The sequence below is a fragment of the Podarcis vaucheri genome (assembly GCF_965113315.1).
Source record: "Podarcis vaucheri genome assembly, chromosome: 1".
Classification (NCBI taxonomy): domain Eukaryota; kingdom Metazoa; phylum Chordata; class Lepidosauria; order Squamata; family Lacertidae; genus Podarcis; species Podarcis vaucheri.
In genome coordinates, this window is record NC_138759.1 from 22,978,923 (window position 1) to 23,004,063 (window position 25,141).

Genomic DNA, 25,141 nt, shown 5'->3' on the forward strand with positions numbered 1-25,141 from the left:
GTTAATACTTTCTGGGAGATTGTCTGTGCTTGTGACTACTGAAAACCAGTAAACATTATTAAAAGAAAAGCACACACACTTTCAGGGAGAAATACAATATCAGCATACAACTGGAACAAACTTCTACTTACATAATGAGGTTTCATTTTTGTCATTCCCGCCCCTCCTTCTGCACCCGAAATCTTCTCCAGTGGGTTGGGGAAACCTCTTTATCTTACTTCCCCCCTCCACTTAAAGAGTTTATCAAAATGATCAAACAAATGGTGCCCCACAGTTTACCAGTCGCAAAATCATTATTCAATGGGAGTGTCTTATCAAGAGACCACTTTATGACATAGTCAAATCCACAAATACTTTTTTTTTAAGTTAAACTTTACCTGCAATATTGTATAGATAAGTTTCAGTGTCACTGGAAGCTGCTGGTAACAAAATTTCCTCTCAGTGTCATTTTTGATGGCTGCTATAAAAAAGGCATATGCAAAGGTTCACAGACAATTTTGTAAAAAGAAAGAAAGAAAGAAACCCACAGTTCCCATATATCAGCAGCAGTTATGATCTCTTGTAAAATAAACCGGCAAAAATTAAAAGCAAGGTGAAACATCCAAATTTCTAAGGCCTGTTTAGAAAACAGTCGGTGAGGGAGACGGGCATAGTTCCAGCAGGAAAGCATTTTGTAAGGCTAGAACCAGCACAAAATAGGCCCTGTCACTCATGTTCATCAACCTGACAGATCATATCCATCCGTCAAGACTTTTGTGCCTGATCTTAGGGTCTACAATAAACACACAAGATGTAACCGGCTGTGTTCTTAGATAAATAAGGTATACTATTCAATGTGCTTTAACTACTGATGAAGCCCAGGACGGCAAAACAAGGCCAGTAGCCTTGTCTAGACTCTGTGAAAGGATTTTGTGGAACTGTAACAACCTTTCATGTGGATTGTTTGGACTTTATGAACAGACAGGTGGAATAGACACCATTACACGGATGGACCTCATGCATGAACTGGCTAGAGAATGATCTGACCCAATGGGTCTTCTGCTTTGTTCGTTTGTTGAACTTTATGAGTTACTTCTGTTGAAATTCGATACAATGAATAGTATACCTTATTTATCTAAGAACACAGTCTCGTGTGTTTATTGAGGATGCTTTACGTGACCAAAGGTTTGTTTGTTGTTGTGATCTTAGGGCCTAGGCAGATTCGTACAGGGGGTCTTTCAAATAACCTAGTGCAAAGCCATTTAGGGCTCTAAATGTAATCACCGGCACATTAAACTGAACCCAGAAACACACTGGCAACCAGTGTAGCAGATATAAAATTGGTGTTATATGTTCAGATTGCCTAGGCCCCTCACACAGTTATGATACCCGGCACCCGTGATCAAACAACATTCCCAGGATTCTTGTGCGGGTGGTGGGGGAGCCGTGCCTGTTGAAGTGGTATAAGAGTGCTTTAAATGTATGGCATGGGTGTGTTGAAAGAGTTTGAATTCATGCCATCAAACAAGCACTAGATTTGGTCGCCATCGTAAAATCCAGGTGGTCGTAAAGTTTTGAAACACGGTTGCTCATCTCCAGTTTACCTGTGTTTTCCGTTGTCTCTGTGTGATTTCCTGGGTTTTCTCCATGCTTCGACGCTGATTTGTTCTCTCCCTCCCCTTCAATTCCTATAATGAACTCAGGTCTAGAATCTAGAAGACTGTCCTCCAGGTTATCTGTAGGTTCCTTCAAAAACCAAATATGGAATGATGTTGATTTTCAGATGCCTACATTCACATGTTTTTAGATCAAGCATTCCTTAGAAGGACATCTTAAGACATCTTAAGATGGATCAACAGACAGCAGATTTAACTTTACTTTTGTGTTGTATTTACTAAATACAGTCGTACAGTGGTGCCCCGCAAGACGAATGCCTCGCAAGACGGAAAACCCGCTAGACGAAAGGGTTTTCCGTTTTTGAGCTGCTTCGCAAGACGAATTTCCCTATGGGCTTGCTTCGCAAGACGAAAACGTCTTGCGAGTGTTCCAATTTTTTTCCGTTTCCCCCCTTTTTCTAAGCCGCTAAGCCGCTAATAGCCTTTTAGCCGCTAAGCCGCTAAGCCTTTAATAGCCGCTAATCCGCTAAACCGCTAATAGCGCTAATCCGCTAAGCCGCTAATAGGGTTGCTTCGCAAGACGAAAAAACCGCTAGACGAAGAGACTCGCGGAATGGATTATTTTCGTCTTGCGAGGCACCACTGTACCTTGGTTCTCAAACAGAATGCGTTCTGGGAGTCCGTTTGACTCCCGGAAATGATCGAAAACCAAGACACAGCTTCCGATTGGCTGCAGGAGCATCCTTCAGCCAATCAGAAGCTGTGGAAGCCACACTGGACGTTCGGCTTCCGAAAATCATTTGAAAACTGGAACACTCACTTCCCCTTTTCTATCATTCAGGAGCCAAAACATACAAGTTCCAAGGCGTTCGGCAACCAAGGTACAACTGTACTAAACCAGGCAAGCAAGCCAGGATTCAGTATCAGGGTTAAGGTTTTTCCATGTGTGCTGCCCTGTCAAAAAGTCAGCAATCATTTCAGGGAGGAGCAGGAAGTGGGAAGAATTGAACTGATTCCCTGCCACGCTCTCCTTTCCCAGAGTCTGATTGGTGCAACTGCTAATTTCTGATGGTGCTATGAATAGGCAGTCCTGGTGTCTGCATCAAGGGAAGAACCCCACACTCATGTTTGTGCGCATGGCTCCTCAGCCAGCCAGAGCAGGGTGGTTATGCAGGGAACCTTTTATAGCCCAAGGGCCACATTCGCTGGTTGGCAACCTTCCAGGAGCCACGTTCCAGGGGTGGACAGGGCAGAGGCAAAAGCAAGGAGAGCATTGGCTGCAACTCCTAACTTCGTACAATAGGCTCCGTTCTAGCCAGGCAAAAGTAAGTGGTTTCTACACACTTAAACACATGCATCTTTCCATCCAGGCAATATGCAAAGCATCCCTGAGTCTACAACAGGTACAAGCAAGAGGTGTTGCTTGAACACTACATCAAGGGCAGTGTGTGCTGAGTGTTGCACATTTGTTTATCACTTACCACTAGCCGGATTTCTTCTTTGGGGGCTAGTCTCTCCAGCAACTCACAAGCTAGCTGATAGCACAAGATACTAGACTGACACAGGTTGCATTCAATGGCCTTCTCGTCTTTTTGACAGGTATGAGAGCCACCCCAGGGGGCTTGGAACACATTGTTGATGATAGAAATTATGTCTTTGGATATGCTGTTCTCTAAACCCAGGGTAATGCCGTCATCTTGCAATTCCATCTGAAAAGCAAGTTTTAAGGAGCATAATTAACGAAGCAACTGAAACACACGCTATTGACATAAAACAAAATCTATAAGCAAGCACCTCCTAGGCTACTTATTTTCTTAAAAAAAAAGAAAGACAGATGTTCAATCCGTTCAAAACAGCTGCGTAAGAAGCAGACGTCAACAGGTGAAAATCACTACTCCTCCATGCCAGGAAAAACTGCAACTGTTGAAATTCTTCTTGCCAAGCTGCAGGGGAATAAAGCAGAGGTGGCTTGATCTGGGGCCTCCAGATGTTGCCCCCAACATCCCTAACTGTTGGCCATACTGGCAGGGGCTAAGGGGAGTTTGAGTTCAGAGGTGGCTGGTGTGCCACAGGTTCTCTAACCAGTCTACAAAATGTGAGGCTGGAGGAGATCGCCCGAATAATGGCAAATAATATGAGTAGAGAAAAAGGAACTTCCGAGTTAGCGCCATCGGCAATGGCGGAGTTCCTCTGACCGAGAGGAACCCGCTCCGTGAAAATCGGGTCTTGCCGCCGCGGCAAAGGCGGAGACCCCTTAAAAATCCCAGGCGGAGGAAGCCTGGGAATGTGGGATTCGGCTGACCCCAGGAGCGCCTCCCCTACTCGCAGGGAAACCCTTTTTCGGGGATCCGAAGCGATGTGGGGTGAGCGGTGCGGTGTTTTGAATCGACCGCTACTTTTACGGAGTGAAGCCGCACAGCCATTGCCAGAGAGCGCTGACTTTTTCCTGTGGACAATTGGACTCTAAACAAGTACCCGTGAGTAGAATGGAAAATTGGATTAAGAAACATTTTAATTTGGCACTGAAGTGGGAAGGCTCCAAACAGGAAGTCCGCCTTCCGTTTTTGTAAATAGACTGAAGCAAAATTTTGTAAGCTAAAGTCTGGAAAGTCGTATATAAAGGTCTAAATTTCCTTCAGTTATAACCACCAAAACCCCTCTTGGAAGCAGGAGAAAAGGGGGGGAATTTTTGATTGTTCAAGCCTGCAGGAGAGAGAGTAAAGAAAGATAAATTTCCACCGTCTCAAACCTGGGAACGGGGTGTCAGAGACAGAAATTTATGGGGAAGTTCATTGACTGTGAATGGGATGTCTTTTGACAGATAGTTAAAAAAGAGAAACAAATTGATTCCAATGTTGCCTTTTGCATTCAAAAGAAACAAAATATTTGAAAAATGAAAGTAATCTTCTTTTGTTGGACCTGCTTTCAAAAGATGGATACAAATACTCCTCTAGAGGGAGCTTGTTAAATTGTTGCTGGAGTCGATCTGGGGATTTCACAGCTGTGGAGATTAGGATCGTGAGACCAGACTCTGACCTTGAATAAAAATGTGTTTAGAAGACGTTTTGGTGCTTGCTTTTTGCAAGACAAGCGCTTTGTTGGAGCAGATGCATGAGAAGATGGATTTGATGACTGTTGCAGTCAAAAACTTTGGACAAACGGTGAATACTCATATAGAAATCATTCAGGAACCAACCCAGGAACCTGTTTTGACAGGGCAAGTGCAAGTGCAGAAGATAATGGAGGAGGATGCTGTTGAACCTCAAGTAACACAAATGGAGAGACCCGAGGCCCTGCAGGAGCATAAGCTGCTGTTCTTGAAGATTGTATCTGGAGTGGACCGGGGGGGGGTCTGGAGTTGTGAGGGCTCTTAATTATGGAGGGACTTTGAAACATGCTCTTAAATACTTTCTGGACTACAGTGTTGATTGTGGGGAATGGGACTGGGGGGAATGGGCTGACCTGCTGAGGGGAGATGGATATATTTTTGGATTGGAGTCCCCTCGAGACCTACTCCCCAATGAGAAAGGAAAGAAATTAAGAAAAAGATCAACAAAAGACAAGGTAAAGTGCAGGTATAAACAAGAAGAAGATCTGCAGAAGGGACATGGAAAAGACTTAAGAGCCTCGGACATAAGATCACCAGGTTGATGGACTAGATGGAATGGACAGTAAGGACTGACAAAACCCGAGACCAGGAAGAAGAGACGTTGTATGAAGATTGGAAGAAAGCTTTTAAAATTTATTTTGAGAATTAGTGTAAAATTAACGAGTATTAGGAAAAATGTTGGAATGAAACTATTTGGCTTTAGTAGAAATGATATAAGGAGTTATGTATAAATAAGTATTAAGTTTTAAGCTTTAAGGTATTTTATGGTAAGATAAGGTTAAATAAATTAAGGTAAATTGAACGACAGAATATAGTGAAAGATGGAAAGGATTCGCTGAGTTAATTAATAGGTTAGACCGTTAAGATAAATTACTCAACAAAAATTGAGAAAGATGGAAAGAATTTGCTGAAACAATTAATTAAACTAGAATACAAAAAGGGAGGTGTGAGGAGGTCGATGAAACAAGTAAATGAAAGATAAATATATGGAATATTGGATGTGTGTTTTAATGTTATTGTTCTTTTTTGCTGTATTGTTGTATTGGTTTTTATCTTTTTTATGTATTGTAATGTATGTCTTGTTAAATTTTTTGTTGTTTTCTTTTCTTCTTTTTTCTGCAATTTTTAAACTTCTAATAAATATCATTTTTTAAAAAAAATAGAGAGAGAGAGAGAGAGAGAAAAGGAAGCTTAGGTCCTGGGGTTGGTAGCATGTGATGTGATTTGCTTTGTCCCAAAGCCGCACCAACTTCAAGTAGGAAGAAATGCATCCACAACCTTGTGAAGTCCAATTTTACCAGGTTCTCGCTTTCTTTGGGCTACATTGTTTGCTACTAACATAAACATGGATTAGGTAACAAGGAATGATGCAACTTCCTGGGCCACCCATTACACTAATATGTGTTCCTCTCTTTGCAAACCGGATCTCGGAAAACAAGCTGAGACTATTCTATGCATCCAAAATCTCATTGTGCAAATGCAGAACCAAGCATCACAAGTGACTCACACTCTTGGATATTGCATGGTTCCCATGTACAACATTTATAAACAACAACAGCGTTATTAGATAACCCTCCAGAAACTCATGCATCACTCTGCACCTTTATTTCCGTCCTCGTTTAAAATACCAGAATTCTCTTTTGCATTGTCACCTGCTTTAAGATGAGATCGAACATCAGGATGAAACAATTCAGATTCATTTCTTCATCGTCGCAGTCGAAGTCAATAGCCCTCCCTCCTCCTCCTCCTCCTCCTCCTGGGTGCCCAAAGTTCTTGAAAGGACTACGGAAGGGGCTTCGCATGGGGCTGCGAAAAGGACTCTGAAATGGACTTGGGAACGGGCTCAGTGTATTATGCTGAACTCTGTGCCCCGGATCAGAAGCAATGCTCACCTAGAGAAGTATGAAGAACCCAACATGCACAAAATCAATGCTAAGCTCTTGTGGACTGACTAGCATGAAGCAAACACATCAACATTTTGCAACAGAAACAAGGAGACAGTTCATTTAAAGTAGGGTCGTCAAATGATTTGGGAGACATGCCCTGCCTTGCTTCTTTCTGTGCATTTAACAGCAGGCTTCTATGGAGCAAAACCTTTTTAAAAACAAAAAACAGCATGGAGATCATCATTATTACCTGCTACTGATCAAGCTGCACATTAGTTAAACATCATTTTAAAATAAAGAAAGAAAAAGGTGACAACAATATCTCAAAGGTATCTTCCCAGAAATCACACCTAAGCACATCTACAAAGTGGTTTAAAAATGTCTTACTGGGACTGTCAGGGAACTGACATCAGAGGAAAGGGAGTTGGTAGGGCTCCCAGAGACTGGGAGAGAGTCAGCAGCCAAAGCAGGGACAAGGAGGGGGAGCGAGGGGTCTCTGGAGGAGGATCTCAGTAATGCTGAGAGAGACGCAGCAGCCCAGGCAGGAAACAGCAGGGGAGAGAAAGGGGTGAGAGACACATCCAGCGAAAATAGCGGGGAGGTGTCAGAAGCAACTGCAGGGAGACCCATGCTTCGCCGGAAGCTGCCACGTCGTGAGTCCAGGAGACGCGTTTCCGTTAAGGAACTTCTTTGCTGGAAGCGCTTCCGCAGGCAGCCACTGTCAGACTCTACTAGTGACTAGAGCAGACATGTCTGAGGAGCTCTGTCACACACAGAGGTTTGTGGGGCCGCACAAACTCTGAAGGGGCACAATTTTAAGCACAAGCAGCTAATCATCCCCTTGACAGGGACTGATGAAGTATTTCTTAAAACGAAACTGTTCAGAGGCATAATACAGAGAAATATAGAGTGATGTGACCGAGGGGCAAGTAAGACGTGGGACACCATTTACACAATGTTTTTAAGTAAACAGCAAGCTCAAAGAACCTGGTCCCAATGGGGAACCTGGTAGAGGGAGAATTTAACCCTTTACTACCCACTGTGGTCCCAGCAGATTGGGCCCTAGGCACATGCTTTTTGTATTGGGAAGAAAGCTCCCATTCACACAAACAGATTTCCTTCCCTATGCAAATAGCAGGGATTGGGGAATAGGGCACTCCAGAATGGAACCCCAGCAAGTGCCAAAAGGTTGAAACCACTCAATGCACCTACCATTTACATTTAATTTTTTTAATTAAAAAAAAACACATTTGCACAAAAGTCTTTAAAAACCTATTACATTTATATACTGCCTTTCGTCTGAAGATCACAAGGTGGTTTACAACATAAAATTCCAAGGATGAAATTACATCTAACTTTGGTTCTGATCATAAACACATCTACATGCAATTAGGCCTCACCGGGTTCACCATAGTTTACTTCTCAGTAAGTGTGTTCAGTTTCAAACGCTACATACTCTTGTGCCACTGAATTCAGTGGAGTTTAGAAAACAACACGCTACGTTTTCGCTGGATTTCACCAGCTGCCTTTGCCAAAAGAGGTGAGACATGCTTTCCCCTCTTATCATAAAGATAAACTGATAATCAATTACCCTTCGAGCTGCAAGGTTCCCAGTTAGTTCCGTTACTCTTGATTTCCTCTGATTTGCCAGCTCTTTTACAGAATTAACCCCATCAGAAAACATACTGATCAGTAGCTGAAGAGGGACCACAATGTCTAATTCAGACAACACCTAAAAGAGATAGAGAGAGAGTTCTCAGACCAAAAATGCAGTGAATGCTAATATTAGCACTAGGCCAAAATGAACAGTGAACTTAAGCAGGCATTTAACGTAGGGGAGTGCCATTTTCCCAAAAAAGAGGTGCCAGAACTCACCATGAACGCCTCCCTTGTTCTCTTATAATGGCATTGGTGCCCTCCTGAGAGATGCCAGAACTGAGTTACAATGAGTTCTGGCTGAAAAAATCCCTGGTTAGGAACCTCTGTAAGTTTTGACCCACCGTCAGAAGCTGTTGGGAGTTAAAAATGGAGCATTTGGGTTCATCTGAACCTGCCTAGTGTGATAATATCATGCATACATGGCTTTCAACACCAGGGGCTGGAGTGCACTGGGTCCAGACGAAGCTGTATTGTGCACACACCTAAGGCTGCTGCCTCAGGTGCCTGAAGCTGTATTATCCCCATATTGTGGAAGAGGAGGTAACAAGACTGAAGGGTAGTGACTTAGAATCATAGAGTTGGAAGGGACCCTGGGAGTCATCTAGTCCATCTCCCTGCAATGCAAGAATCTCAACATGCTTGTCAGGTTTCAGTGAATTCCGATCCTCCCCACCTCCCCTCACGGCAGACAGCCAAGGAAGTAGACAAGGAAGCTCTTACCGAGTCTTTATTTAATATTCACAGTGAGAGGCCTCTGTATGCTGCCTCTTGGGTTAATGGCATTGCTCCAACTGAGTTCCTCCCCCACTTCCCCTTAAGATGGCCGCCAGGGGCTAATTGTCTCTGAGTCCTTTGCTCTTCCACTTTCAATGCATGCTATGTTCTGGGAGAAGGGGTCAGAAATGCTCTCCAGTGATAACGTGTCAGCTGGCAGCTATATCTCCTTCTCTTCTCCCAACACCTCCCAACTCTTCTGTTCACCTATCTATGAGATGTGACCTTCCTCACACCACTGCTGTAATTTGATACTGCTTTCCTCTTCTTTGGAAGCTTCAGGAGGAGGGGGGACGGTCTCCACCATTCCTCCTCAGTCTCACCCCCCCTCAGACCAGTCCCTGACAATGCTGCTTATAGCTCTTGAGATATGAAGTGGAATTTTCTTCCTGGCTCGCAGCCACGTGCTTCGCTTACAGCAAGCTCTTACCACCCAAAGGCGGCATGTCCTGCTTGTCAGGAGCTCAGCCTACACTCGAGTAGGACCCTGGCAGAGACGCATGTTCTCTCCCTCCTGGTCGATCGTTCGGGAGCTTCAAAAGCTTTCTTCCACCTGAACATCACAGCGACCGATGCCAACCGACACTGGCACACTTAGGGATCCGCAGAGTTTGCACATAAAGCGTAACAGACCTCGGCAACGCAGCATTTTGGCTAATCTACTTTATTTACATATAAACATACATGAAGCACTGCAACATGGCTTCCTCTCTCTCTAGCATCAGACAGCAAAGAGAAAAAGAACAAAGGACAATAGTCCCACTTCACGGAACACAGTAACACAAACATCCTGTCTCCGTCACTTCCCACTCTGTGGAGTGGAGTCAAAACATATACTGTCATGTGAAAGACAACAATCCCATGACTGCAATCATGGAGCAGGAATTCTAACACTGTTTCAGTGACAGGGGAGAAGCGGGATGTGCCGCCCCACTAGCTCACCCCTGTCGAAGCCTCGCTTACCCAGGTCACATGGTGGCACCTGCAAGATATAACCAGAAGCCGCTACCACCTGCGGGCACCTGCGGGGGGGGACTGTCTCTGGGGGTTCTTCCACCCAAGGAAGCTGCCTCAGCATGCCTCGTGAGCAGGCAGGCCCTGCTACCCCCACAAAACAGCAATGGGTTTACAAAGCAGACCAAATCTCTGCTTGGGAAGGCAGGCCGAAAATCCAATAAATACTGATAAGTAAAAGCCATGCTGCTGCTAACAGAGTGTTAATAAAATAATAATGATAATTATTTTATTATTTATACCCCACCCATCTGGCTGGGTTTCCCCAGCCACTCTGGACGGCTACCAGCAAAACAATTAAAACATAATAAAACGTCAAACTTTTAAAACCTCCCAATACAGGGCTGCCTTCAGATGCCTTCTACAGCTCTTTATCTCCTTGAGATTTGATGGTAGGGCGTTCCACAAGGAGGGCGACACTAACTATGGTAACTATGTTTAACTATGAGGGTTAGTGAATTATTATAATCCTGTTGGTACAGAGACAACGTTGACCTGATCATAGGAATGAAGGGGGAGCACTTACATGAAGCCAGAGTAAAGCCTGCTCTTGTACAGAAGAAGGATATCCCGTAAACCGACAGCTTATGAAGCCAAACATCTCCTCCATGGAAAAAGGGAGCGGGCACAGCTCAATATCAAACATTTTGCTACAAAGCACAAAAGACAAAAAGGGCTTATCAGTAAGTTCTTCTCGCAAGCTCTTTTCACAAAAGACCAAAAGTTGTACATAACATGAGAAGAACGAAACCTCTGTATTTGTTTAAACAAAATAAAAAAATTCCTTCCAGTAGCACGTCAGAGACCAACTAAGTTTTTTATTGGTATGAGCTTTCATGTGCATGCACACTTCTTCAGATATGTATTTGTTTGTTTGTCAAACCTATAAATGGCCTTCAGGCAAAGGTGCCTCTCAATATAGAGGTGCCTGCTATATGAAATAAAATACCTGCAGGTTCCGCTTTACAAACACAATGCGTTCTCTGGAATTCGTTCCTTAGGTAAGTGTTCGCATAACGAGTCAACAATTTCCACTGGTTCCTATGGGGAAATTTCTAATACATTCGCAACCACAGAATTTTGACACACACACACCCCTGCCAAAGCAGGGGGAACCCAGACAAAAATGATCTCTGATTTGTCCAGTCTCTCCCCCCTCCCTGAGCCTACCAGCAAGAGGCAATCGAGAAGGGAAAGCATGCTTTCTGTCCAGGTATCTGAATCTGTGGTGCTCACAGTGAAGTTTGGGCACTAATACCTTATGTTCAGATAAGTGAATTTTCACAGAGTGAATTTTCATAAAGCGGGACCTGTGTGTCTAATGTTCCCTTCAACCAATAGCAAAAACCAGCATTAAATATTATTTTATAATATTTCTTGCCTGCCCTCCACAGTAAAATCCAGGGCAGATTGCAAAAACAGCATAATGCAAAATGAAAACCAAATAGAACTACTCATCCATATACAACAATCCTCAGATTAATCAGGTTAATCTGAAGCATGAACCACCAACCCTGTCTCCATTCAATTTTAGAACCATGGACCATCTGTAGACATTTATGACTACAGAAAAACCATCAAAAGTGGTGAACAGGGCAAAGGACCCTCTGATCCCCTATAATTTGAGCACTGGCCCCAAATCAATTCTCCTGCTTATTGAAAAGAAACCACCTGTGCTTCACTCAATGGTTGAGAAGTAATGAGCACCCCAAATTTCACAACTGATGGATTTGAAGCTTAAAGCATTCCCTCTTCCACATTACAAGCCACTTCAGGGTGCCTCCAGATATGTGAAGCAATATATGTAAATACAATGGACTAAAGAGTAACTATGGGACACAGGTGGCGCTGTGGGTTAAACCACAGAGCCTAGGGCTGGCTGATCAGAAGGTCGGTGGTTCGAATCCCTGCAACGGGGTGAGCTCCCATTGCTCGGTCCCTGCTCCTGCCAACCTAGCAGTTCGAAAGCACCTCAAAGTGCAAGTAGATAAATAGGTACTGCTCCGGTGGGAAGGCAAACGGCGTTTCCGTGTGCTGCTCTGGTTCGCCAGAAGAGACTTAGTCATGCTGGCCACATGACCTAGAAGCTGTCTGTGGACAAATGCTGGCTCCCTCAGCCTACAGAGCCAGATGAGCGCCGCAACCCCAGAGTCGTCCGTGACTGGACCTAATGGTCAAGGGTACCTTTACCTTTAAAGAGTAACTAACTTTGGCGCTCTATTTTCGAAAGCCCAGATGCCATTTTTCCCCCTCTACAATTTGATTGACACATGCACAGAAGCCTCCACCAAGAGTTGGAAAGCTTCCACATCCTCCTACTTACCTTAATACTTCCCTGAACTCCTTCAGCTGATTGTCTGGCACCTCAGTCCTGATGGCTTCCAGCCATTCTGGCATAATGCAATCCCACACAGGTTGGTTGATTACATTGTACGGAATTAAGCACAGGATCCGGTTCAGACCTTCCTTCAACTGCGTCACCGTGCTGCAGGACTTGTCCCAGTATCCACCCACCTAAAGGAATTTATTGGGGGGAAAGACTTCATTAAGGACTCTTCCCCCCCCCCTTCAAAATAGCCCAACACATACATGGCACCATGCAGTCATAAAACACTACTGAATAATCCACAACAGTACATTTTCTTCTCTCCTGTAGCAAGAACAATGAAAGTGAAGCTAAACTCTGCAATTTGAGGTGGCCCAAAGAGCTTGTGATGGCTTGTGCCCACTGGGACTTGGAGGACGGAAGGTAGAGAGGCCATGAGTAGGTGGAGCTCGTTCTTGATTTGCCCCCTCCCCCTCCTTCTCCCTGTTGAGTTCCAGAAAGGCAACACCGAGATTAAGGAGGTGCTGAATGATAGCTCATAGTGCCACCCTCCAGAAAAAAAGAAGGTAGGGCAGGGGATTGGCTGGAAGCAGAGCGAGGTTGACAGGGCAACGCTCCATTCTCCCCAGTGGGTCAACCTCCACTCAGAACACAGTTCATAACAAGCTACTGACAGAAGAAAACATGGACAGACTCCTCACCCGTGCAAATTCCATCGGTTTAGGAAGGAGGCACATCACCATGACATCAAACCGGACGTCGCACACTGTCTTCAGCCATTTGGTGACAAACTGGGGCTTGAGTTTCTCCACCAGGCTGCCAACTTCGTCATCCATCATGTAGGCCGTGGAATGGAACCACTGGAAGACCATGCTCACAAGCCGAGCCAAGCTCTCTGTGGGGGTGTTCTCGCTCGGGGTGCAAAGGCTTACCTGGAAAACATGTTTTGTTCAGAAGTCAGAGTAAGTTCCAGCTTTCTCTTGCAATCACTCTCATTGCAGTGGGAGAAAAGAGATGCATTAGGATGTGTGCAACTGGAAAGTCTTTGGAAAAGACCACGAGGAGGGACAAGGCTGATATCAAGCTTGTGCAACACTACTTGGAAAAGCAGTGTGTGAATGTTAAACAAAGAAGCAACAGACCCACTTAAACCCTCCTGGCCCTGCTAAGGTCTCAGATCAAGTAAGTTCTGCAGGTTTTGTAGCCTTCTCGGGAGTGGCAGCCACACTGTGGAATGCCCTCCCACCAGATGTCAAAGAAAAAAACAACTACCAGACTTTTAGAAGACATCTGAAGGCAGCCCTGTTTAGGGAAGCTTTTAATGTTTGACGGACTATTGTATTTTAATCTTTTGTTAGAAGGAAACCCAGCCAGATGGGTGGTGTATAAATTATTATTATTATTATTATTATTATTATTATTATTATTATTACTACTACTACTACTACTATTTTTTCCATAACCTACAAAACCTGTTTGAGAAGTGACTCTGGAAAATTACATAAAGTCTGTTTCATATCTGCTTTTCTAGACTATGTAGCTCTGCAATAAACTATAATATTATAGTAAGCTCTTTAGAATCCAAAGAAAAAGAGGAACGGGAAAAGCAAAAGAAACTCACCAAAAACCAAATTCCAAACTGGCTCAGAAGGCGCTGGTCGTTCTTGTCATCATCTTTGTTATCAAAGTCTGTGTTGTCCAAAGAATGATGTGAAGAGGATAAGCCCAGCTGTCTCCTGCGATTCAGCTCATACTCCCGTTGCTCTGCGTGGAGTTCAGCCTCCTTCAGCAAGCTAAACAACAACATCAGGTGTCTCTAAACAGATGCCAAAAATACAGCTGTGCACAAGGCCCCACATTTATTACTTTATGTTTTTCTGTGTTGCCCTTGATTTTATGGCAAACCCCTCCTCACAAGGCACATTCTACAAAAAAATAAAATTGAAGTGTATACAGTATCATGTTTCAAGAAAAGCAGCAATTTAAAGGAGCAGTCTCTAAGATAATTCATGGGCTACCAACCCACCCTTACTGAAAAATTTACTAGAAATAAATCAAGACACTTTCGAATTATCGCCAATATAAATCTTCAAAGACAGGGTTGGGGAGTCAGTAGCCATCCAGATGTTCATAGAATCATAGAATCATAGAGTTGGAAGAGACCACAAGGGCCATCGAGTCCAACCCCCTGCCAAGCAGGAAACACCATCAGAGCACTCCTGACATATGGTTGTCAAGCCTCTGCTTAAAGACCTCCAAAGGAGGAGACTCCACCACACTCCTTGGCAGCAAATTCCACTGTCGAACAGCTCTTACTGTCAGGAAGTTCTTCCTAATGTTTAGGTGGAATCTTCTTTCTTGTAGTTTGGATCCATTGCTCTGTGTCCGCTTCTCTGGAGCAGCAGAAAACAACCTTTCTCCCTCCTCTATGTGACATCCTTTTATATATTTGAACATGGCTATCATATCACCCCTTAACCTCCTCTTCTCCAGGCTAAACATGCCCAGCTCCCTTAGCCGTTCCTCATAAGGCATCGTTTCCAGGCCTTTGACCATTTTGGTTGCCCTCCTCTGGACACGTTCCTGTTTGTCAGTGTCTTTCTTGAATTGTGGTGCCCAGAACTGGACACAGTACTCCAGGTGAGGTCTGACCAGAGCAGAATACAGTGGCACTATTACTTCCCTTGATATAGATGCTATACTCCTATTGATGCAGCCCAGAATTGCAATGTTGTTGGACTACAACTTCCATCAGCCCCAACCAGCACAGCCAATGGTCAGGGGTGATGGGAGTTGTACTCCAACACCATCTGGAAGGCCACAAGTCTCCCACCCCTGCTGCAAGAGAAAGCGCAGCTTGAAAAGTGGGTTTATTCTGAGTCTGCTTAAAAACATGCACTGATGGGGTCATATGCATAACATCTGGGAGGAAATTATATATCCATGGGGCTTTGTCTCTGATTGATCTTATAGGCAGGTTGACAAGCAGGACCTCTGAAGCTGATCTCAGGATGCGGGCAACCTCATTATTAGTAAAAGCAGTCCATTAAGTAACCTGTTCTCATGCCATATATATTCCTTGATTATGCTACATAGCAAACTGTAGGAGCTCATCTGGTGTATTATTGTCCATGAATTGTTTTATGGAGACATCTACTTTACAAAGTGGGAAGCGGGTGGCGCTGTGGGTTAAACCACAGAGCCTAGGGCTTGCTGATCAGAAGGTTGGCACTTCGAATCCCCATGACAGAGTGAGCTCCCGTTGCTCAGTCCCTGCTCCTGCCAACCTAGCAGTTTGAAAGCGTGTCAAAGTGCAAGTAGATAAATAGGTACCACTCCGGCGGGAAGGTAAATGGCGTTTCCGTGCGCTGCTCTGGTTCGCCAGAAGCGGCTTAGTCATGCTGGCCACATGACCCGGAAGCTGTACCCCGGCTCCCTCGGCCAATAAAGCGAGATGAGCGCCGCAACCCCAGAGTTGGCCATGACTGGACCTAATGGTCAGGGGTCCCTTTACCTTTACCTTTACTTTACAAAGTACCAGAGGCAGAAGGTTAAGCAGTGGAGAACAAGTAGCTCCAGACCCTTGGTGCTGCTAATATAGATTATGCTCATCTCTATGTATTCATTATTCTCCACATAGCATAATTATTTGGACAGCCACTTTTAGGTCCTGAGTGGCCCGACTTCAGATTACTGCTCAGCTGTGAAGCTCACGGAGTGATCAAAAGCCAACCCCTCTGGGTTGCATCCAACTAAGTCAGAACTCAGAGCAGGCCCATTGGAATCAAACAAGCGTTTGTTAGTAGGTCTATTGCTTCTACTAAGTCAGAGAACTCTCTGTCTGATCTGAATCTACCTCAAAGGGTTGTTGTGAGGCAAAAATAGGTTTCCCTGAGCTCGCTAAAGGAAGGGATTGAATTATTAAGTTAAATTAAATTATTCAACGTGTAATAAACTGAGAAACTCCTCTTATATGTTATTTTAAATAAAATTTTAAAATAGCAATGCAACAAATGGAAACACATCAAATGAAAGAAAACCAGTTTGTTAGACAGGAAGCTCCTAGTGCTGGTCAGTAACTGATCTTCTGCTGTAAACTACAAGTTGAATCGCACTTGATGTCTCGCATTTCAGGGGGGGCAATTTTCCTGGTTTGCCCATCTTGTCTCGCTATGTTTCATCCCTGCAGAGGGAGCGACATAATCACGTGGGCAGGGCTCTTCTCCCCTTTCTCCTCCCCCTCATGTTCACTTTCAGTCCAAAAGCCACCGCTCTAATTTTATTGCTTCCTGCAAGTTGTTTCTTCAAAGGAATGAGGGAAAGCAGCAGTTGAAACTGACAAACTGCAATAGTCAAAGGCTTTATTAATTCCTTCTCCTCACCTCCCCTTCTCCAGGCATCTGAAACAGCTGCTTAAATTCATTGTTTCCTGAAGCAGTTACCTCCTATCTACTTTCGGTACCATACTTTCTCTCTCCCCCCCCTCTTTTTTACACTTTTTAATTAGTGAGAACGCACCTACATTTCCTTCTCTTTTCTTAAGTGTTATTTTGCACCCGCTGAAGTGAAATAGCAGGAATTAAAAATAAAATGAAACAAATTAGCGCCTGCAGCCCAAGGGAAGAAGTTTGTGGGGTTTATCCAGTCTCCTCCCTCCTGCTGAGCTTTGAAAGGATAATTGGGTTAAGCAGAGAATAGCACTGCACAATCAAAATATGGATACTGGGGATAAATTATATGGTGGCATTTAGGCTGCTGAAAAGCTTTGCCGCATCAGGAGATGCTGACCATTTGTTCTGAAGGGATAGCAGCCAACATGACACTCTCAGGATGTTGTCAGACTACAACTCCCATCTCCCCTGCTCATTAGCACTCTGGGCAGCTTCCAATCATGTGTTAAAAACAATACAGCATTAAATATTTAAAACGTCCCTAAACAGGGCTACCTTCAGATGTCTTTTAAAGAGAAGATAGCTGCTTATTTCCTTCACATCTGAAGGGAGGGTGTTCCACAGGGCTGGCGCCACTACCAAAAAGGCCCTGTGTCTGGTTCCCTGTAACCTCACTTCTCGCAATGAGGGAACCGCCAGAAGGCCCTTGGCGCTGGATCTCAGTGTCCGGGCTGAACGATGGGGTTGGAGACGCTCCTTCAGGTATACAGGACCGGGGCCATTTAGGGCTTTAAAGGTCAGCACCAACACTTTGAATTGTGCTTGGAAACGTACTAAGAGCCAATGCAGATCTCTCAGGACCGGTGTTATGTGGTCCCGGCGGCCACTCCCAGTTACCAGCTTAGCTGCGGCATTCTGGATTAATTGCAGTTTCCGGGTCACCTTCAAAGGCAGCCCCATGTAGGGCACATTGCAGTAGTCCAAGCGGGAGATAACTAGAGCATGCACCACTCTGGCAAGACAGTCCGCAGGCAGGTAGGGTCTCAGCCTGTGTACCAGGTGGAGCTGATAGACAGCCGCCCTGGAAACAGAATTAACCACTGGTGTGCTTTTGAACTGCTAGGTTGGCAGAAGCTGGGACAAAGCAATGGGAGTTCGCCCCGTTGCAGGGATTTGAACCACCAACCTTTTGTTCGGCAAGCCCAAGAGACTCAGTGGTTTGGACCACAGCGCCACCCGCTACCATGTTGAGCTCTAAGAGCTTAGAATGATTTCCATGCATGGATGGAAGAGGGAACGGGACAGACAAGAGCAGGATTTGGGTTCCGCGTGTGTTCATCTGCCTGCTGTGGGTTACCTGATAACAGCTTCCACAGTACAAACAAGCTCCTCAGCCCCACACTCCCGAGTGTTGATAGGAGGCGGCGATGTCTGGTAGAGATGTGTCTCGGCCGTTGCCCCAACTTCACTGCTGTGGTGGTTGGAGTGGCATCGTTTGCAGTAGCGCACCGGCCTGTTCCCATGGCGACCACAGCAGCCGGCAGAGAAACACGTGACAACAGCCCTCCTAACATGCGAGCTACAGTTCTGGAAAGAAGCAATGTAAGTGCCATTAAGCCCATCATGGTGACTGAGAGGAAGAATCAAAGAGCTATCTATTCAAAGAATTAGCAGCTTATCCAGCAGGAGGGAGAGAAACGCATAGGTGTGTAGTTTGAATTTTAGGTAAAGGTAAAGGGACCCCTGACCATTAAGTCCAGTCGCAGACGACTCTGGGGTTGCGGCGCTCATCTCGCTTTATTGGCCAAGGAAGCCGGTGTTTGTCCGCAGACAGCTTCCAGGTCATGTGGCCAGCATGACTAAGCCGCTTCTGGAGAACCAGAGCAGCGCATAGAAACGCCGTTTACCTTCCTGCCAATAGTAGACCTATTTATCTACTTGCACTCTGATGTGCTTTCAAACTGCTAGGTTGGGAGGAGAATTTTACTTGGATGTGATTTGGTGAAATCGGCTGGCTTGACTGTGAAATGGACGTTCTGCAGGAGCAGAACATGGGTTTCAAATGATTGGCTTTTTTAGCAGCCATTTTGTGACTGGCTATGCCTTCCCACGTGGCACCCATTTTGTGGCAACACACAGCACTTTTGCAAAATTCCAAGTGTGCCCTCCAAAACATTAAATCATACCCCTGATCAATGTGTGCATTTTAAAAGATGGTCGGTGAATACTTACTATAAATAACGTCACTTAAGTTCATCTTATCAAAATCAGTAGGGCTTATTTCAGAGAAAATAAGCTTAGGATGGCGCATGGTATTAATGCAAGTGAATTCCAATTCTTTTGGAGGGTGTATATATTTCAGTTTTAGGGACATGGAATCTTACACTGCTTCTGTTGTCAAATGCATATGTTTCATGAAATTATTACATTGGCATTTTCTCCTTTTTATAGCACATGGTAAAATGAGGACCCTTCAGCATTCTGCTCCCGGGCTTCTCAGTCAAGATCTGCACTAAACATTTAAAACATATTCAACACACATTTAAGGCATCTGAGTTCCCCCCAAATAATTCTGGGAGCTGCAAGTTGTTAAAGGCACTGGAAATGGTAGCTTTGTGAGGGGGAAAACTACAATTCCTAGGATTATCTGGGCAAAGTAATGTGATTTATGTGTGTGCTGAATATGCTTTGAATGTATAGTGTGGAACTACTGTGATGACTTAAGAAAGCCCAGAGCGCAGGAGGTAACTGGCTCTACTCCCTGGGCCACCATTTTGCAACTGGCTGCTCCCACAATTTCATACATGGCTAAGCTTGGTTGGTGTTGAGGTACTATTTTTTAAATATATATATATATATAAAGAAGACCCCACAAGTCTGCCATACACAATGAAACAAGGAACTGTGAACAAGATATCTCATTTCCTCTTGCCATCTTCAGTCTCCTGCTCTAGGGTGGATTCTAGACACGTATAAAAAATCACACTGTGAAAATGCTTTTTAAAAACCGTTTTGAAAAATATATTGAATTTGCCATAAGCTCCACCTTTAGCGCCCCCCCAACCCGCAAAGGAACCCACTAACGGGCTCCGAAGCAAAGAGGGGGAAGTGGTGCGGTGCTGTGAGTCAACTGCTATTTCCGTGGAGCGAAGCCGCACAGCCGTTGCCGGAGAGTGCTGCCTTTTTCCTGGGAAAATTTGGCATCTAAAGTAACCATCCGTGAGTACTTAAACATTGAGCAATTGGACTTCAAATAAAAACTGGCGATTAGAAAGGAATTGGACTTAAAAATTTACCTTAATTTGGTACTGAAACGGAAAGGTCTAAACAGGAAGTCAGCCTTCCGTTTCCTTGTAGTCAGAAGAAAGCAAAGACAACGTAAACCAGAGCTTAGAAAATTACTTTTGAAGGATTGGTTTTCACCATTTAAAAGAGTTGAACCCCCCTTCGGTAGCAGGAGAAGAAGGGGGATCTTTTTTGGACTGTTTAAACCTGCAGAAGTGAGTTTAAAGTAAAGTAACTTTCCACCGTCCTGACCCTGGAGCGGGGTGTCAGAATTGACGTTTTGAAGCTCATTGACCAGAGACAAATGTTTTTGACAGATAGTTAAAAGAAGAGTAACATTGTGATTCCAGTGTTTCCTTTCACATTTTAAAGGAACAAATATTGACAAAATATCTTTAAAAAAGAGACTTTGTTGCTATTGTCCTTAAAAGAAAGAACAATCAGAAGTTTCCCCCTAGAGGGGGACTGTGAAACTGCAACCAATTTTAGGGAGCTTGCAGCTGCCAGATTACAACTGTGGGAAAGGACTTGTGACCTTGCAGGACAATGTTTTCAGAAGCACTGTTGGGTGCTTTCTGTAAAATAAATGCCCTATTGGATCAGTTAAGTCAGAAGATGGATTTGATGACTAACGCGGCCAGAACATTTGAAAAGGTAGTGGGAAATTATATGGGGCCCACCCAGGAACTTAAACAGGAGTGTGTCCTGACAGAGCAGAGGATAGAAGAGGATGTTGCAGAATCTTGGGCGCCAGAGATGGGGGGACTTTTGGCCAAGCAGGAAAATGAGCCTTTGGATTTGACAAATGAACTTGGAAAAAACCAGATTTGGAAAGACAAAGTTTGGATTGATTTGGAAATGGGGGGTTGGACTGACCCCCCTATGCAGGGATGTTTGGACTTTCCAAGTCTGGCAATGGGCCGTCAGAGGTTTGGAGCTGTTGGGACTTCCAATTTTGGAGGGAATTTGAAACATGTCTTAAAATACCACATGGAGGCTAGTCTGGACTATGGGAAAGGGGCTGATTTGTTGAAAAGGGTCCAAAACACTACTAAGCTGGAGTTCCCACGAGTGAAAGGAAAATATGAAGAAGAGCTGCAGAAGGGACATGGAAGAGATTTGAAGGCCTCGGATATAAGATCACCAGGTTAATGTGCCAGACTAATGGTATAGAAAGGACTGACAATCCCGGGACCAGGGGGACAGTCCCGGGGACCAGAAGATTGGATTGTTTTTATTCTCTTTTTTATCATTAGAAATGTTTTATGAACGATGGAAAAATGTTGAAATGAAATTACTCGGCTCTTGTAAAAATGTTTAAAGAATTAGGTAAAAAGGTAATGGTTATGAAAAGCTGGTAAAAATAAGATTTAAGTTTTAAGTTTTAAGGTTTTTTATAAGATAAGATGAAAATAGAGTAAGGTAATATGATGACAGAATATTATGAATTATGGAAAGGATTTGCTGTGACAATTATTAATCAAGATACAAGAGATGGGAGGAGGAGGAGGTTATGGAAAGAAGGTAATGAAAGTGGAGAATTTGAAAATGATGGTTTTATTTTTTTTATTTTTCTGTTTTTGTCTTTTTTCTTTGTAATTTTTTTAAAAAATTCTTTTTTCAATAAATATCATTTTTTAAAAAATGAATTTGCCATAAGCTCACCATCGCCATCTAGTGTCAATTTAGTATAATGCCCTTAAAACACACTTAAAATGTTGTATTTGCAGCTGTACAGCTGTGTCCTAGGTCTAATTGTGCCACAATTCCTTTATGTCATGGCATACGGTAGGGAAAGGTAAGCAGTGCCTTGATCTTGTGTTGTTGTTTTTAAAACAAGAAGGCCATATTTTGATAGAATAGTAGTGACAACTCCAAGGTGCAAAGCCTGGCTGAAGCAATTCCAGTCTGAGCAAACGAGAACAAATTGTTCATTTGGGGAGCTAAAAGGAATCACTAGATGAGAGTAAATTTGTAAGCATGCTTCATTTTGTTCTGCTGAAGCCTTAAAATTATCCTTGTAATCTCCATTCATTCCTACGGGCCTCGTGCCACAGCAATTGTTTGTGGATTGCACTCACACCGAACTGCGCAAGGTGAAATGAATGGCAACAAGGCAGCACTTGAAAATAGCCACTGAATATCAACGCCCAGTAATCAGAAGCACAATGTCAACACGTTCCAGCAACATTCCACAGACTCCATCTCTTAACCAAAAACGACGACAATGGGAGAATATTTGCACTGCGTGTGACGACGAGATGAAATCACAGACAAAAATAAAAAGCTGAGAGTGATGCCCCATCACATAGATGGAAGAGTCTTACCTTCTTTTGACATATAGCAGAAATTTCGGCTGTAATGGGAAGGTAAACGGAATATCAAAACAGTTATGATCACTCCTTTAACAGGCTGATCTGGGGCCTTACAAGATATTCTAGAGAAAATGGAATTATGAGGTGGTGATAGTGTGACCATCAAAAATCTTGTTTGCCTGTTCAGCACATTTATGTCTCCTAATAGCAGTTTCTGGGGATCGTGAACAGGAGAGTTGTATTGCACTAATGCCTCCATTTACATAGATGTCTGGCTGGAGACTTTAAGAACAGCATGCTGGACTAGATAGGCCTCTGGTTTGATCCAGCAGAGCTTCTCTTATTATATGTGTGCTGGAAACAGACCACTAGCCATACAGGACACTTCCAGAATGAGGCACCTCTTGTAGTTCTGTTTGCAAAGCTAAGCAGGTTTAGACGTCTAGAATGAGACGTCTTTTGTAATTCAGAGCTTCTTCCCCTTACAGTTCTAAAACATGGCCGGTGTTCCCTGCTTCCCACCTGCGTGGAAATGGTAAATGATTCTGGCCAGTCCAACACAAGGAGTAGTAACATGACCCTGTTCCTGCAGAGGTTCATACAGAGGTAGAAGCCAGAGAATTCATCGGAGCAATATGCACAAGAAGAGATGCACAGGTGGTAAAAGTAGTCTGAGCCAAGAGAAAAGCTGGAATAGAGAGTGCCACTAAATTCTGGGTTCGTAATAAATTGTTAGGCCTCCGTGGGGTAGAACTCCTGGCACCAGACTCAGGGCTTACTAGAATCTGGATTTCACCACAAGAAGCACTGGCCGAACTCACAACAAATTACCCCCAAAATGTTCAGGGTTAGTGAAATACAAAAGAACAAGATCAGCACCAGAGGGTGTCAAGACCTAGCATTTGCCAGGTTCCAGAAAAGTGCTACCATTTCTGCTTTGCACAAAACACAAAATTCTGGAACCAGCACTGCATGAATATAATATAATATAATATAATATAATATAATATAATATAATATAATATAATATAATATAATATAATATAATATAATATAATATAATATAATATAATATAATATAATATAATATAATAGTATAATATAAATGCAGTGCTATTTTTCTAGAAAAAGAGGTGCCAGAACTCAACATGAACACCTCCCTCATTCTCTTAGAATGTCAATGGCGCCCACCTGAGAGGTGCTGGAACCGAGTTCCAGTGAGTTCCGACTGAAAAAAGAGATGTGTGGCTCAGGCGCGCGGCAAGCCAGGCCCAGCATTCACCCCCCTCAGGGATGACACCCAGGGCGCCCTGCACCTGCCGCTCCCCCCTTCCTACGCCACCGTTCCAGCCTGTATTTGTTGCAATCAGAGCTGCTTCCTTTCTGCTGCTGTTCAGATTCCGGTGAGGAATACACGATTCATCACACTGTGCACTATTTAATGTAAGTTATGTAACTAACATGACATTCATTTCAATGGAAAGCAAATGCTAAAACAATGTCAAAAACGTATCTACCGTATTTTTTGCTCTATAAGACTCACTTTTTTCTTCCTAAAAAGTAAGGGGAAATGTGTGTGCGTCTTATGGAGCGGATGCAGGCTGCACAACTATCCCAGAAGCCAGAACAGGGAGAGGGATCGCTGTGCAGTGATCCCTCTTGCTGTTCTGGCTTCTGAGATTCAGAATATTTTTTTTCTTGTTTTCCTCCTCCAGAAACTAGGTGCGTCTTATGGCCTGGTGCATCTTATAGAGCGAAAAATACAGTAGTTATGTCCCTAACATCAATCTACAAATGGCTGACATTGAAGCTGCTCCCCCGAGGAATAGTCCCACTGATTCTCTGCGACCAATTCCAGTCAGGCTGGCAGACAGCAGTCCTGAACCCCCTCCAGAAATTGGGTTTTGCCCCTCAAGCCCTTCTAAGTCTGGGCTTGGGCCAGGCAAAAGCTACAGTCAGGCAAAGAATCATAGACACTGAGAGACAATGGGACTGTTCAAGGTGCCCTGACTATAAAATTGGAGAAATCAAGCGATATATAGCCGTATCGGCAGCATATCTCTTCTTTCTCGTATCTAAAAATGCAAGAAGGGCCTTTACACTTGCCAGAAGCTCGGCCCTACCCTCACCGGTCCTGGAAGGAGCCTTTAAAAAAGTCCCATGTGCTCAGAGACTTTGCACCTGCCCATTGGGGGAGGTAGGAAGCCCAGAACACTTGTTCTTTAGATGTCCCTTTTATGAAGAGGCACGTAGTAAGACCATTGATCCCCCGCTGGTGAGGCTCGCTGACCTCCCAGAAAAGCAAAAATTCGACCTTTTTCTGTTAGGCAAAGATCAGAAGACGACCCAGATGGTCGTCAGATTCTGTGTACAGACCTGTAGGCGCAGACCACCTCCCAACTCAAACTAGTTCGTTAAGAAAATCCCCAAACTCGGTTCTATGGGTGACTCTGGATCGGCTCCCTGCGGTAGTTTATTGTTGTACATTTTTTAAAAAAATTATTGCTGTACATTGTTTTAATTGTTTGTTTTTCTTCTGTGACTGTACCCCCAAGTGTGTTTTATAAGCTGGTCTCCAACCATAATAAATTATCTATCTATCTATCTATCTATCTATCTATCTAATTATGTATAGATGGTAGACTTAAAAGCAACAATGTGAATGAGTCATATTTGTTTGACTGATTTCCATTTTGGAAACTGAACTGCTGTTATTTCCGCTTCCTTTCCCACTTTTGTCTGTGTTATGTACTGAAGTTCTCACCCTGGGCCAGCAGGGGGATACTG

At 43.9% G+C, this 25,141-nt stretch overlaps 1 protein-coding gene across 7 annotated transcripts in view; it reads right to left on the bottom strand.

The window, feature by feature from the left end:
• Nucleotides 1-25,141, bottom strand: part of UNC79 (unc-79 homolog, NALCN channel complex subunit) — a 148,298-nt gene that overhangs the window by 81,903 nt on the left and 41,254 nt on the right. For 6 of the 7 annotated variants that reach the window (XM_082231728.1, XM_082231729.1, XM_082231727.1 and 3 more), the window contains 11 exons: nucleotides 22,367-22,395; nucleotides 18,112-18,341; nucleotides 13,985-14,156; nucleotides 13,065-13,295; nucleotides 12,361-12,551; nucleotides 10,564-10,687; nucleotides 8,182-8,322; nucleotides 6,357-6,596; nucleotides 3,077-3,304; nucleotides 1,584-1,725; nucleotides 378-460 (listed from right to left, as the gene is read on the bottom strand). In XM_082231728.1, coding sequence (XP_082087854.1) covers nucleotides 378-460; nucleotides 1,584-1,725; nucleotides 3,077-3,304; nucleotides 6,357-6,596; nucleotides 8,182-8,322; nucleotides 10,564-10,687; nucleotides 12,361-12,551; nucleotides 13,065-13,295; nucleotides 13,985-14,156; nucleotides 18,112-18,341; nucleotides 22,367-22,395 — 1,811 coding nt within the window. The remainder of the gene's footprint in view (nucleotides 1-377; nucleotides 461-1,583; nucleotides 1,726-3,076; nucleotides 3,305-6,356; nucleotides 6,597-8,181; nucleotides 8,323-10,563; nucleotides 10,688-12,360; nucleotides 12,552-13,064; nucleotides 13,296-13,984; nucleotides 14,157-18,111; nucleotides 18,342-22,366; nucleotides 22,396-25,141) is intronic. The other variant, XM_082231726.1, reaches the window with a different exon arrangement.